Source organism: Neophocaena asiaeorientalis, unplaced genomic scaffold, assembly GCF_003031525.2.
Source record: "Neophocaena asiaeorientalis asiaeorientalis breed wild unplaced genomic scaffold, Neophocaena_asiaeorientalis_V1.1 scaffold1, whole genome shotgun sequence".
NCBI classification, from domain to species: Eukaryota; Metazoa; Chordata; class Mammalia; order Artiodactyla; family Phocoenidae; genus Neophocaena; species Neophocaena asiaeorientalis.
The window spans coordinates 121639-136554 of NW_020171981.1; the positions used below are offsets into that span (position 1 = coordinate 121639).

At 47.1% G+C, this 14916-nt stretch overlaps 2 protein-coding genes across 3 annotated transcripts; both read right to left on the bottom strand.

Annotated features, from left to right (window-relative positions):
- Positions 1-388: 388 nt before the first annotated feature.
- RPL27 (ribosomal protein L27) lies at positions 389-2894 on the bottom strand. The gene is made up of 5 exons (XM_024746041.1): positions 2787-2894; positions 2465-2547; positions 1333-1502; positions 599-709; positions 389-486 (listed from the first exon to the last, which is right to left on the bottom strand). The coding sequence occupies exons 2-5, from the start codon at positions 2543-2545 to the stop codon at positions 438-440; spliced, it is 411 nt and encodes a 136-aa protein (XP_024601809.1). The 5' UTR covers positions 2546-2547; positions 2787-2894; the 3' UTR covers positions 389-437.
- A 3759-nt stretch (positions 2895-6653) lies between these two features.
- On the bottom strand, positions 6654-14899 carry RUNDC1 (RUN domain containing 1). 2 transcript variants are annotated; one of them, XM_024745116.1, is made up of 6 exons: positions 14402-14899; positions 11135-11293; positions 9921-10119; positions 9333-9452; positions 8041-8941; positions 7152-7266 (listed from the first exon to the last, which is right to left on the bottom strand). In XM_024745116.1, the coding sequence occupies exons 1-5, from the start codon at positions 14897-14899 to the stop codon at positions 8076-8078; spliced, it is 1842 nt and encodes a 613-aa protein (XP_024600884.1). In that variant the 3' UTR covers positions 7152-7266; positions 8041-8075. The 2 variants fall into 2 exon arrangements, with proteins under 2 accessions (XP_024600876.1, XP_024600884.1); XM_024745108.1 differs by having other exon boundaries at positions 6654-8941.
- Between the last annotated feature and the right edge of the window lie 17 nt (positions 14900-14916).

A 14916-nucleotide genomic window follows, 5' to 3' on the forward strand; every position in this document is an offset into this window, starting at 1 on the left:
ACAAACCACCTCAAGTTAGTGACTCTTAATCCAAAGTAGATGGTGTCCACTCAGAGGGGCCTTTGGTTGTCACAACGGCGGGGCAGGGGGCGGGGGGGAACAGTTCTCTAGATATGTAATGGGTTGAAGCCAGGGATGCTTAAACAATTCCACACCTAAAAATGTCCAGAGAAGCTCTTTTGGGAAAACAGTTCAATATGACATTTTACCCACTGTGTTAGGCCATTAAAGGATTATGAGGCCATGGACAGAAGTAGCCCATGTCTCACAAAGGCCGATGTACCTTTTATTTTATATTTTCCCACAGTCCCTCATCCACCACCCAGTGTCTCTCATCGTATGAATGTTCTTTCCCAGTCTAATAACAAGAAGAAAGCAGACACATGGATTTTTTTTTTTTGTATTTTTGTATTTTTAATGACTGAAACAAGACAGACCTAAAACCGCAGCTTCTGAAAGAACCATTTGTTCTTGCCGGTCTTGTATCTAGAGGGGGGAAAAAAGGACACTAATGAGGGGAGGAATCACAGAAGACAAAACTGTCTTCATGGAGAACAGTGAAACCATACTCCAGCATTCACTACCAAAGCCTACTTACCTCTCCTCAAACTTGACCTTGGCCTCTCGTCGGGCCTTGCGTTTGAGAGCAGGGTCTCTGAAGACATCCTTGTTGACAACAGTTTTGTCCAAGGGGATATCCACAGAATACCTGGGGACAACGGCAGGAAGGTAGGAGCAGCCCACATGCTGCCAGGACCTTCACCCCTCTGCCCCACTCCTGGGACATTGGCATGTTAAGGTCTGACTCCACAGGAGCTATCATCAAAACTGTGCTAAAGTCCTGATGATATTCTTTGGAAATGCCCAGTTTTAACAAACTCATTTACATAGATTCAAGCCACTGAAAAACTTCACAATTCACTCTCAGTTTCCCACAACTACCCTACCCTATAATAACTATTATCCTTGAGAGTGGAAGAAGGCAGGCCAGATTCTATGCCTGTGTTTACTGTGGCTGGAAACAAATGGAACCACCTTTACTCAACACTTCAAAGAATTTTCAGGTGAGGAGAGAGACAGATCAAGAGCAAGTTTGGAAGAGGTTTTTCAATCCGGCTTTGCCAAGTCAGGGAAATCAATAGAAAACAACAGGAAAAGTGAACACTTCCAAGATGGATTAAAGAGGCAACACTGGAAACCACGGCCAAATGACAAATTGAAAATGATGTCTCTTCCACTGGAGTGGCTACAAGGTTGTCTCCTTATTCAGCAGGGCAGAGAGTGGGAAAAGTTAGAAAAAGTCACTTTCATTCCCATTCTTGAAACGCTCACCTTGTAGGCATGAGGTGATTATAATTATAAACTTTCACGAAAGACTTGATCTTTGACCTCTTGGCAATTTTCTTCTTGCCCATGGCAGCTGTCACTTTGCGGGGATAGCGATCAATTCCAGCCACCAGAGCATGGCTGTACGGTCGGTCTGAGGTGCCATCATCAATGTTCTGAATGAGCAATTACATGTTATTGCTATTTAGGCCCTTTGCTAGATGTAGGGCGTGTATAGAAAGAACACCCTCAACCCTTAGGCCTCTGAGACCCACTATTATAGAAACGACACAAAGCAGACATTCTAAGTGCTATGCTAGATGCCCATAGAGTAACCGGGAAAAGGGTGGTTTCCTTCCCACCAGGAAAAATCTGGAAGGGTTCCTGGGAGGTAAGAGATTTAAAATGTAACAACAGTTAACAATTAGGAAGTGATTGCTATATGCCAAGCACTAGTTCTCAGGACTTAACATCTCTTAGCCTCCTCCAGGATTGCACTGCTAGGAATGGTTAGAGGCAGGATTCCAAACCTGGCTGCCTAACTCCAAAACCAGCCTCAGGTAGACGGAGGAAAGGGAACCAAGGGTGCCCCGGTGTCCCCAACAGTCAACAGCAGTGGTGTATGTGGCCAGAGCTTAGGAAAATCTCATAAAAGGCTAAAGACGTAGGTAAAAGGCAAACAGTGAACGGCTAGATTATGCTAAGTGACCATTTTAACTAGAAACAATTTCTCCTCTTTTTACGGAGTCCAGCTGCATCACTTACTACCTGTTTGACCTCAGGTTAAACTTAACATCTCTAAACCTTCGCAGTAGAAAGTAACCTTATAGTTACCGCAAGGATTGCACATGACGACACCTATAAGGCAGTGCCAGGCACCAAGCAAGCATTCAATAAACGTTAGCCATTAGTATTATTTAAAACCTTTCTGATGGAGAACGCGTTGGGTGTTAGCTGTCCAATTCAACTCCCATTTGTTATTATGCGTCTTTCTCTCTCAAAAGCTCTCCTGCATTCACCTCCCCCCACCATTCGCAATGCTCAGTGGGTAATGCCCCCAAACTAGGTCTTGAATTCCAAGTTGCCCGCCCGCCCCATTCACGGGATACAAAGGGGTACAGGTTCGCGAGGTTGGTACCTTTACGATGACCGCTTTGCGTCCGGAGTAGCGACCGGCCAGGACCAGCACCACCTTCCCGGGTTTCATGAACTTGCCCATGTCTGCAGAGAAAAGAGAAGGGGCCGCTCAGAAACCCGCCAGCTCAGGCTGTGGGCCCGAAACTTCTGCGGCGCTCACTGCGTCTCGGCTCAGGCCGCCCGCAGGTCCTGCTCGCAAGACAGGATCCGCTACGAAGCCGTCAGAGACCGAGGAATGAAAAGCACCCGGCACCACCCCGCAACTCGACCCCCAGGCCGCGGATGGCTGCGGATTATAATACCCTGCCCCAGCCGCTACTCACCGGCAGCAACCTCTCGGGCCTACAGCAGAGAAAGACAGACCACTTCCGCTTACCTTTCACCCCGGGGAGGGTGACCTCACTTCCTGTCCCGCCCCCTCGGGCTTCTCCCCGCCTCTTGCGTGGCGCTCAGAATCTGTGTTGAGGGCGGAAGAAGCTCTTGAAGGGAAAGGAAGGCCTGGCAGCTTTTTTATTCAAATCAAACTTTATGAGCAGCTCCAGCAGTAGAAAGGGCAAAGGAGTTCTGCCTCCCCCGGAAGGCTTTTACGTGGACGCTGCTGCTCCTCTGCCCCCTGGTTGTAGTTCCTTTTTCTGGCGCTAGCGGGTGGGGGAGGCACAGTTTGAAATTTACTGCATTTGCTTTGGAACAGTAAGAAACAAAATAGGATATTTATTAGTACCAACTGTGTACAGTTACGCATAAGGAAGAGACGAAGATCAATCAAACAAGGGAACTTGCCCTCAACATTTAGAGGCTAATGATGTCAGAGACATTTCCGACCAGAATAAAGGAGGGAGATGAAGGACGATTATGGTGATACTAGCAGCTGTGTACGCTGTGTCAGGCCAAGTTAATCTATTTACGTGTATTATCTCTTTTGATCCTCATAACGACAATAAGAGATAAGTAATGTTATCTCCATTCCACAGTTGAAGATCCTGTGGTTTGGGAAGGTTAAGTAATTTGCCCCAAATCCATAGCTAGTACGTGATCAAGCTGGGAACTCAGATTCAAGCAGTCCTCCTGAGCCCATACTGTTTACCCAGTCACCAAATTGAGTACCCACTCTGTGCCAGGCAAGATGCTAGACACTTTAGGTAAGTCAACTGCTATTTAATTCTCAGGAATCTGCATCTTGGGTCTTTTCCTCCCATTTAGACATGAGGAAATTGAGATTTAGAGAGCCTAAGGCTCTGATCATCAACTCAGGGTTTGAACCCAGGTCTAGTTGGCTCTCAAACTGAATTATTTCCCATCACTTACTGGAAGAGTGTTTTTAGATGGTTCCTTAGGTGTCTTCCGAGTTCAAGAGAAAGAGAAACCATCTTATAGTTTTTGCTCATTTGAACACTGACGAATCTATAGGATTGGTCTTGGGCAAGACGTGGGAACAATCAGGGTTTCATCATTTCTCTTCTTCAGGCTCTCCAGGGACCAATTTTCCCCGCAGCCCTCACGACTTCATTCCAATAGTTTATCACCCTGATTATGTACTTATATTTCTATATTTAATGAAAATGTTTTGTTTTAATTTGTAATATGACATTGTAGAGTTATAAAGGAACTCAGAAATCGTCTACTCTGTCCTCTCAAAGATGAGAGGAAAGTTCTAGAGCAGCAAAGTCACGGAGTTGGTGGCGCAGATCAAGGTTCCCCCGTTCCCAAGCCGCTCTTGCCACTGCACCATACGACCCTGTCCATTTCCACCTCCATGGTCTTCTTTCAGCCTCCTTATCTGCTTTTGTGTCTTTTGCTGTTTCTCTCTTGGAAAACAGAAACCAAACCCTGAAATCTTATCATTGCCTTGAACTCTTATCACATACTAAAACTCTCCAAATCAAATTAGTAACTAAATCCTGTGAATTTTGCCTCATGTCTTTTAAATCTTTTCTATCCTTTTACACCTGCTCCCTAACTGATCCAGCTTCAGTTCTTTGTTTTCTCCAGTCCCTCCTGAAAACTTGGGGTGGGTCAAAAATTGCTTGGGATGCTTATTAAATATGCATTGCCAACTGAAGAGATTCCAGTTCAGGTCTGGTGTGGAGCCATGAGCTATAGATCTTATTTTTAGAAAGTTCTCTAAACACAACTCTTAAGTCCGCCACTTACCTGCCTGAAATCCTTCGCTGGCTCTCTGTACCAAAGTTTGAACTCTCACTCCCTTCCTCTCTATCTTCCTTGCAGTATAAGTTCCTGTCTCCTCCACACCCTTCACATACCACCTGGGTTCCAGCCAGCTCAACTACTCAAAGATCCCGACCCCTTCTGAGCGCCAGGGTCTTCACGCAAGCTGTTCCATGTTTCGTTATTCTTCTCCTCCACTGTAGCTGGGCAAAATCCTATCCATCCTTTAAGGCCACTCTAGAATTCTCCCAGGCAGAATTCATCTCTTCCTTCTCTATGCTCCCTCAGCAATCCAATCCATACTTAATTTTACTATAGAACATATTTCAGTTGGTTTGGATCAGTGGTTGTCAAAGTGTGGTCTCCAGACCAGCAGCATCAGCATAACAAGAGTGGGAACTTATTAGAAATGCAAATTCTCAGAGCTACTGAATAAAAAACTCTGGGGATGGAACCAAACAATTTGTGGTTGTTTTTGTTTGTTTGTTTTAACTATTTATTTTTGGCTGCATTGGGTCTTCCTTGCTGAGCGCGGCGGGGAGGGTGTGGGGGCGGTTACTCTTCATTGTGGTGCTCTGGCTTCTCATTGTGGTGGCTTCTCGTTGCAGAACACAGGCTCTAGGAGCACAGGCTTCAGTAGTCGTGGCATGCACGCTCAGTAGTTGCGGCGCACGGGCTTAGTTGCTCCGCGGCATGTGGGATCTTTCCAGACCAGGGATTAAACCTGTGTCCCCTGCATTGGCAGGCGGATTCTTAACCAATGCACCACCAGGGAAGTCCCAGCAATTTGTGTCTTAACAAGCTACTCAAATCTCCAATTGGCTTGCTACCTCCTTTGCTAAACCTTGTGTTCCTTGAAGGCAGGGAGAGATAAGTTCTGAGCACCTAGCCTGGCCCAAGCAGTTGGTGGGTGCTCAATAGTGAATGAATGAAGGCAGAGCATCTTGGAAATCTTTAACGATGCCTTTCAGATCATACAATGGACCCTGCACTTTCATTGGATACATATCCATGGCTCTCTTTCATTCTGTTCTTGCATAGCCTTAGACCTCAGCTGACAGTCCCTCCTCTCCTCCTTCCTCCTGTCTGCCTCACTCCAAGCCAAGCACAGACCTCTGTCCTCAGTTATAATACAGATGTTATCAGTGACTAGCAGCTACGTGACTGCTGGCCTGCTGGCAGGCTTGTCTCTGTCTCTACATGTCTTTAAGTTTCATGAAGAACTTGGCAGAGCAATGGCTATCTGCCCATCTCCCTGCAGCCTAGTCCTTTGGCAGCTGAAATTTCTGGCAGGCATGTGGAAAATACCTGTTCATCCACAAAGTGATGGTGAAGTGAGGGGGTGGATAAAGGAGAGAGAGGAACAAAATACCTAGAAGCAGCATGATACAATGAGGTAAATAAATTAACAGTATAAAGACCATAGGATTTGGATTCAGGCAACTTGGGTTCAAATCCCAGCTCTTCCAACATGTAAACGTGGACAAAATACTTAACCTCTGTAGTTCAGTTTCCTCAGCTATAAAATGCAGATAATATTGTCCTGCCTTACATGTAGTGAGAATTAAATTAGGAAGGCACACACATAAAATGCTTCTCATCATGTTAGCATAAAAGCCTTAATACCAGTTTTTGTGAGGATTGAAAACATACTGGGGTGATCCAGGGCTATGCCGTATGACTACAGCACTTATCACCCACCCTAAATGGTATCCAGACAAGTGAATTTAAAAGCGCCAATTCCTAAAGTGGCATGTGCGGTGAGATCTGCTGTGGGGATAGGACTGTAGGTCTGGGCAAGATGGGATGATAATGCCAACGACACTTCCTCATGAATTTGTTCAAGGGGGATAGTGGGGGAAACACCACCAAAGCTGAGTTGATCCAGTGCAGGGGATAGAGAAGAGGCAGAGATGCCAGGAGCCAGGCATTGCTCAAGGAAATACTGACCTGGATCAGATACGCTGACAATGCCCAGACTTATAAACCAAAGCCAACAGTCTCTAAGGTGTTTGCAGAGAAGCTACACAAAATACTATGATTTTATTAGCAACCACAGATACCATTTTTCACAACATTTTACACTTATCCTGTTTCACGTGAAGGAGGACTAATTCTAATGAATGATCAAGAATAGATCTTAAATAATATCTTACTGCAAACATTAAGTTAAAATGCACTACATAACAGTGCAGACCCGAACCGCAGCTGGCAATTAAATACATGAAACGATGGTAAGTCAGTAGTGTTGGGAACCCACGTGGCTTTCCAGAAGGTGATATACTTTGCTCATTTTTGGTCAGTCTCAGAGCAGGATGCAAGCTGAATGGCAAATATGAACTAAAAAGGCTAAAAGAGACCCAATAGGACCAGTCTAGAGTCAGTTCTACAAGGAAATGCCAGGCCCCTTCTTTGTCACCAGTGATCTGCCACAGTTCCTACCCACGCTGTAGTATGATCACGTGGTCAGACCTCCTCCACCATCCAGTCTCCAGGACATGTGGAACACACCTTGGACACGTCTCCTTCTGAGAAGCTGGGAGGTGCGCAGAGGAAAGGTTACTCGCCAGAGGACATGGTACCAGATGGTGGCTGTCTTGGTAAACCAGCTCCAAAACCGAAAGACCATCATCTGGGCTGTGAGGAAAGGACCACGTGGTCAGGGACAGATTTCAGTTCTTACCTCTACACGAAAAAGGGCTCATATTAAAATCAACTGTGGGGAATTCCCTGGCGGTCCAGTGGCTAAGACTTGGTGCTTTCACTGCTGTGGGCCTGGGGTTCAATCCCTGGTCGGGGAACTAAGATCCCGCAAGCTGCTCGGCGCAGCCAAATTAAAAAAAAAAAAAAAAAAATCAACTGTGGTAAACACCCTTAGAAATGTTGTTCTCAGATATTCCCACTCCTGGTTTTAGAGGCAGCTATGGAACACACACGGCCTCCCCTGACCTTGGGGTCAGGAAGAAAGAGGCATCAGTATTCACAAAAGGAATTTGAATTCTGACCTAGGACTGTCTCAAACCTGCTTCAAGTGAAGGAAGATGGCTCGCAACTTGACTGACAGGAGGCTTAAGTTGTATGTCTTCCAGGACCAACAACTCACTCATGCTGTCCCTCACCACCGTGAAGAGAATGGTTACAGCAACCCGGATTTTCTACAAATCAGACATGGCGTGAAGAGTGTGTGCCATGACTGACTTCTTTTCAACAGGCTCAAGTATATGTGCTCACATGTACACCGTGGTTACACACCAGGGCAGAACCTTTTAACAAGAGGGTCTCCAGCATATCTTTCTGAGATGCTAAGTTGATGGGGGAGAGAGACTTCGCATCATCTGGCTAGGGAAAATGTCTTTAGCCCCTCCTCCTAATTCTTGCTCTTATCCTAGAAGACTAACCATCTATCCTTACTGAGCAAGAGCTGGTCTGGGGCCAGGGCATTCTCATCAAAAGGCATCTTTGATGTTCTTGAGCTGGCGCACAGCCAGGTCTACAGGGAGGCTGAACTTGAGGCTGCTAAGGCGGCTAAGCAGGTTGAGGGCACTCTCAAAGCCCGTGTGTGCCATGTAGCTCCAGGGCTGGTAGTGCGGCTCGATGAGCGACCCCGACTTGCAGATGAGGTTCACCCAGGACACGAGGCGCTGCTCATTCAGCGCCATGCACACCAAGGCCTTCAGCTCCGAGTCTGCGCTGCGCTTAAATGGGTCGTGCTCTGTCAGCACCACGTGGATGGCTGTCAGCAGGCTCTGCTTGGGCGTCACCACAGTGCCTCCCATGACAGGCAGGGCGAAGGACTGTGAGAGCTTCCGGGCGGGGGATTCCACGTAAGCACGGCCGTTCTTAGCGTGGTAGTACTTTACAAAGAGCTCCCAGGGGTGCATGGCCTCGGGGGCCGAGGAGAAGGCCGGCAGCAGACAGGCGATGGGGGCCATGACGAGGCTCATCCCCGGTGAAGAGGCGTACAGTCCATGGGCCAGCAGGTCCCTCACGGCCACAGTCAGCTCCTTCCGCACAGCCACGGTCAGCTCATCCTTGCCTCCCAGAGAGAGGTCCTGGAGGCTGGCGGAGCTGCTGAAATGGTCGTGTGCCTGGTGCCTCAAGGCCAGCTGCTTCACCCTGTCTACTGACACCTCCAGCCTCTTCAATAAGGGAGAGTAGTCCCTGTCAGCCTGGTCCCTCTGCCACAGGGTCCGCGGGATCTGGCCCGTGGCGCAACCGAACTGGCTAACGGCGAAGATCTGGAGCACCGCCAGCACTCGCCGCATCAGGTGCAGCCCTGTCTCGCGAACGCTCTTCATGTCTTCTGCCTTCGCTGCGTAGAAAACACAACGACTCATCAGTGAGAGGCCACAGTGGTCAGAGGGACAGTCAGCAAGTCACCAGCTGAGATCCAGTCTTGCTTCTGAGCCACAGCATGGGTCCCACGTGAAGCCAAGAGCCACCTAGGATGTCGCTGGGCTTACTTTTTTTGGTTAGTGATAACTATTTTGAGATATGATTCACATAACACTCAACTTACCCATTAAAAGTGTGTAATTCAGTGGCTTTAGTATATTCACAGAGTTGGGCAACCATCATCCCCCAAAGAAACCGTGTACCGTTGGCATTTCCCACTCCCTACTTCTCCCCGATCCCCCAGCCTAGGCAACCCCTAATCTACTTTCTGTCTCTATAGATTTGCGCATTCTGGAAGCTGTACTTACTTTTGCTGTTTCCCGGAGGTGGTCTGCTGCTGCCAGTTCTGCAGGAGCCCTTTCCTGTCTTCCCACTGGCCTTGCACTCACAGTGTCCACTACCTGTCTGTAATGGGCTTCCTACTTCATCTGCAATCAGAGGTTACAAAGAGGAGACATTTATTTAGCCTCTTTTTGGCAGGTTTTTAAAGGCGAAATACTATTTACTAGTGCCCACCACGTGACAAGACTTTTACAAATAGTATTTCATCGTGTGGAACAGTGACTGGCACATACTAGCTGGCTCAATAAATAACTGCTGAGTGAAGGAAGCATGACTCTTCATTTTATGGAGGAGGAGAGCGGGACTGAAGAGGTCAGGAACCTGCCTAACCTCATTAGTCTACGGAGGACATGAAGCCAGTAAGGGGCAGGGCTGAGATTTTAACTCTGGTTTTAAAATCCATGTCCTTTCTACTCCACCATGCTGGCTCCCTTACCGAGTGCTCAAACCTCTTACATATACATCAAGGACTGGCACCTTTAGGTGTTAGTACTCAGAATACATATAATTATGATGACATCCAGCCACCCTTCTCTTTCCATCCCTCCTCTGACCTTGGATGAAGCTGATGAACATCTCGAGGTCTCGGATCTGAGTTTTCAGCTGCTCAACCAGCTGTTCTTTCACTCGGGCTGGGTTGACGATCTGAGCTACAGCTACATCCACACGCTGCCGAAGCTCCTCAGTGGACAGTGAACTGAGGTCCTCGTTCAGATTCATGTCCAGTTTCTTTATTAACTCATCGATGATCACCTATCAAGACTACAAGCCATGAGCACACCCTTTGGAATTTTCAGGGAGAGGGTTCGGAAGAAGGAGAATCTTTAGTATGTGCCTCCCTTCTACCCTTAAATGGAAATCAAATTTGTGAGAAAAATGGTTGTGAGAAAAATGGTGCAACTGCTGATCAAGGTGAGGGCACAGGCCTTTTACTTCTCTTATAGAAACAAGGACCCCTGGTTCCTCTCTGACAGAAATGGCTCCTCTCACTGCAAATTTTCTACCAGGCCAGGTAAATTTCACTCAAGAGAACAACAGTGTAAATGATCCAAGGTGGCTGATGATCCCAAAAGCCCCATAGTTAGCTTCCCCCATGGCCTCCAAGAGAATAAATACTGATTTCCCTTAGTTCCTAGTCCTTCTCATCCCTTCTTGCCTTACTACTCTAGGCAACTAAAGGAAAAGCTCTATGAAACATCCAGGCGTGTTACAACCAAAATATCCTAGTGACAACATGAGGAACAATTTGAAAACCAGATAATGTATAACTCCAGCCCTGCCAGAAAAACAGCCACATCACAGCTCCAGAGAGACAAACATGTAACGGAGACTGTGTTTTGACTAACAGATTTACCTGTCTGCCCAGGTGTTGCTTTAATAAATACAGCATTAAAGTCAGGATTCCTGGAATATCTATTGACTGGTGCTGGGGGAGAAAACTAGTTTACATCGTATGAAGTGCCCAAGTAGAACGGTTTCAATGATCAAATGAAAGAAATTATTGCTGTTATTATTATTTATTACTACTATTATTAATAATAATAGCCACCAAAAAAGCAAAAAAGAGCTCAATCATCACATTAGAAAACTTTGGCATGTGTGTTTCCACATGTGAATAAAGACTGGTCCCAGGTAGCAGCAAAATTTCCCTTTGATATGGACCAGCACTGAGGCTGAGGGTGAGCAAGCTGGACAAGGCTGTCCTGTGAACGCTGGAAGGGACAAGGTAACCCGAGGCAGTGGAGGAGGCGCCTCTGGATCTGCTCACCCGCTGCCTTTCCAAGACCACGGACTGTGGCAGGGAGTCGTAACTGCCTTCCTGATAGGCAAACGTCTCCAGGTCATCGAGCTGCGTTTTGAGCTGCAGTATCAGTTCCTTCTGCTTCTCCCTTTGGGTTTCCAGATGTTCCCGTTTCTCCTGCTCACTCTAAGATGGGAAAAGATTTGGGTTGATTTCACAGGAAAAGAAAAAGTCAGGGCACATTATGAATTCTCTTAAGCCAATAATGACTAGTAAAATATAAAATGTTTCCAAGTAACCCGAATGAAATACAGAATTCATGGGACACGTTAAAAAATGAGAATAATTATTTCATCAGGGCAATTTATTAAATGCGTGTTTTCTTTAAGAAAGTGTTTGTCCTTCATTGGAAATAGGATATAAGTACAATGGAGCCTTTCATTAAGATTGCTTCCCACCCCCTCAGGTCTAGTTAAGATTGACACAATTTATCTCAGCCAAGACAGCCTCCCTGGAATTAAACATGCCATCCTCCAGAGCCAATTACCACAGAACAAGTCCTGAATACTTGCTACAGCCAAATTTTGCGAGAGAATCTGGAGGTAAGGGTGTACAGAGAGGCTTTATAACTCATATCAGTTTTCTTAAGGTCCAAAGTGCCTCCAATGTATTGCAAAATCAAACAAACACAGGTACCTGGGGCAGTGAAAAAAATTCAAAGTCAAGTAATAGGGGTGAGAAGGTAATTAGGTTTTAAAAAAAAAAAAAAAAGTTCGATAAAGTTCCCTGACCAGTGACACCTTTTCTCACTGTTGGCCACCAGGTAGTTTCTACATTTAAATGATGAAAAACCCTTCGGAGAGATAAAGCCTTGCCAATGTATTCTCAAAAACTGGTTCTTCCTTGCCTTTTTTGAGTATCAAAAACAAAACAAAGCAAAACTAGCAAATCATTTACAGGTGTAAGGCTGCATTTTAAACTAGATGTCTATAATCTTAAATGGTACTTACCAAGGCCTCCAGAAGTAAGGTATGAGAGAGAACAAATGAAAAACAACAAATTAACTGTTTGTTTATCTATTTAAAAAGCAATCCCCTTGCTTTAGCTTTGCTCAATATGAAAGCAAGCCTTTTCTCAGGGGATACTGCCTCTCCAAAGCTTTCCCAGTGTCGTGGTTTTTTCTTAGAACCCTGTTCTTCTCCCCAACGTAGTGGCCTAGCTATTCTTTATGAGGTTTCCTCGATTGCCCCAGGCAGAACCAATCACTTCCTCCGTATTTTGTACACACTTCTACTCTAGCTCATGTCACATTATAATGATTAACATGTTTAGGATTCTGTCTCCCCAAGTCTATGAACTCCTTAAGGGCAAAGGCCCTGACTACGCCCAGGGCCTAGCACTGTGTCTGGCACAGGGTAAGCTCTCAGTACACATTTGCTGTATGTTACTGAACGCAATCAGGTTCAGAAGGCCACATTCCAAATAATGAACTCTTTCGGAAAAAGCTGTCTAACCAGCCCAAAGGGAAAGGACTAGGGAAACTTTGTTTTTGTTTTCATTGTATCCCATCCCAACATTATGAAGCCAAAGAAGAAAGAAACCAGCCATAGATCCTGATTCCATTTTCATGAGTGTGTCTGCTAAACACTGTTACCTGCCATGGTAATTACTGAGTATGCGATTTACTGGAGTGTGGGCAAACATGTTTACTAGGTGAGAACAATAAGCTCTGGTGCAAGGCAGGAAATAACAGAAATAATTTCCAGTATGAAGCGAGAGAAAATACTGGTTAAAAAAACAAAAAACTGGAACTGATAAGTAGTAAATCGTTTGGTTCTAACATGTCCCCACTTTGGCACCACCTGTTCATGTGTCAATATATGCACACAAGATTACAGCTGCTTATTAGGTGTTTTGAGCGCTACAGTTTTTTGTTTTTTTTTAAGTTGTACACTGTTTCTAAAAGTAAAAACGGACAACCAAAAGAGCACCACATCCACAACAAATCTTTGGTGCTCCTCACTCCTGAACAGGGCCTGACCACAGAAATTCTTTCTATCCTACCTGTTCCTTAAAAGTCTGGCAATTTGGGCTTCCCTGGTGGCGCAGTGGTTGAGAGTCCGCCTGCCGATGCAGGGGACACGGGTTCGTACCCCGGTCCGGGAAGATCCCACATGCCGCGGAGCGGCTGGGCCCGTGAGCCATGGCCGCTGAGCCTGCGCGTCCGGAGCCTGTGCTCCGCAACGGGAGAGGCCACAACAGTGAGAGGCCCGCGTACCGCAAAAAAAAAAAAAAAAAAAGTCTGGGGACTTGAGGACTTGTGCAAGGAGCTGTGGGTATACGGAGAGAAGGGTGGAACAGTAAACACAGGACTGCACTGGAAACATTTCAGATTAAAATAAGCAAGTCAATATCTGCTACTGATAAGTCTTCTTGGTTAAAATCAATTTAAGTGGGAAGAAAGCCACATATGGGTTGTAACCTAAATAAGAAGGTGGAGAAAAAACAGCGAGTCTCTTTCAACAAGCTATCTACAATTGTGCACTTCCAGAGGTTCAAAGACCGTAAGGAAATGTCTCCTGGGGCTGTCATACAAATTCTCAGCATTCAGTGTTGACTAACTGAATGAATCTTGTCACAGTTACCAAAGGGGCTTCCTTTAGAATACCTAGTTATTAAGTAGGATGGGGAAGGAGTTTTAAAATACCAGCATTAGGAAATTCACATAATTAGGACTTGTGTTTCTTACAATTACTAAGAGACCTTGCTGTTCACCAAAGCTCTCACCCAGACAAGAGTCTGAAGATTAAAGACATTCTCTAGATTCTAGGAAAGCACGGACAGGGAGTACATGTAAATTTCCACGGATTTCAATTCACTTGCTCTTCTCTAAGCAATTTTCTCAATCTCCAGGGTCGGAGAACTCTAACAGCAAATATGCTGAGGGCTTAGGTTCTTGAGGCGACGGCAAGGTGAGCGGGAGCAGCACTGTTTCAGTTGGCTGCTCTGTTGCCCTCTGAACACTCTCCTCGCTCATCCTTCTTCTGCCTCTCACCTCATCACACCTGCATCTCTTCCCACACCTTTGGTGAACACCTCTCACCGTCAGCTTCCCAGGCCTCTCTGTCCTCTTGCCTTTCAGCAGGTCCCGAACACCTGTCTGGTCTCTTCTGGGACACGCATAGCCACCTAGACGAGCCGGCTTCTCACCAGTGCTACCTCCGTCCGCGTTAGCATCGCCGCCCACCTACCCCTCTATTCCCATATCCCTCGGGGCGCGGCCCAGCTGTTCACCTGATCCTCGCCCCGCAACCGTGGCCGGTCCCCCGGCATCCCGTCGCCATCATCGTTGGCGGGGTCCTCTGGGCTCCCGTAACCCAGGACGTGAGGGCAGCCGCGGAAAGCAAAGTCTTCGAGCTCGCTCAGGAGGCGCTGCTGCTCCGCCGGCGCCCCGCGCACCACCTGCCGCAGGCGGAACTGCACTTGCGCGAAATGCGAGGACAGCGCGAGGAGCGCCGAGTCCAGCCGCCGCCGCTCGGCCCGCAGCCGCCGCAGCGTCCGGCCCGGCGAGTCCGGTGGGGAGCCCGGGGCCGCTCCGGGCTCCTCGACCGCCGCCTCTTCCGAAAACGCCGCCGCCCCGGGCCCGGCCTCTGCCACCGCCCCCACCGGCGCCCAGCGCACTGCCTCGCACGGCGGAAGCGACTCCTCTTCCTCCTCCTCTTCGTCCTTCGCCTTTGGTCCAACGGCCGCTACCCCCGTTACCGGTTCAGCAGCCGCTTCCAGAGCCGCCATGTTTCAGGAAACGCCGC

Bases quoted from the DNA above. Each gene is read 5' to 3' on its own strand.
- RUNDC1 (XM_024745108.1), bottom strand. From the start codon at position 14,899: ATGGCGGCTCTGGAAGCGGCTGCTGAACCGGTAACGGGGGTAGCGGCC. The intron at 11,294-14,401 runs GTGAACAGCTGG...TTCCCATCTTAG, and splicing joins GGTTGCGGGGCGAGGATCAG to AGTGAGCAGGAGAAACGGGA. The intron at 10,120-11,134 runs GTGAGCAGATCC...TAGTCTTGATAG, and splicing joins TGGTCTTGGAAAGGCAGCGG to GTGATCATCGATGAGTTAAT.
- RPL27 (XM_024746041.1), bottom strand. From the start codon at position 2,545: ATGGGCAAGTTCATGAAACCCGGGAAGGTGGTGCTGGTCCTGGCCGGT. The intron at 710-1,332 runs GTGAGCGTTTCA...CGTTGTCCCCAG, and splicing joins AATCACCTCATGCCTACAAG to GTATTCTGTGGATATCCCCT. The intron at 487-598 runs GTAAGTAGGCTT...TCCCCCCTCTAG, and splicing joins AAGGTCAAGTTTGAGGAGAG to ATACAAGACCGGCAAGAACA.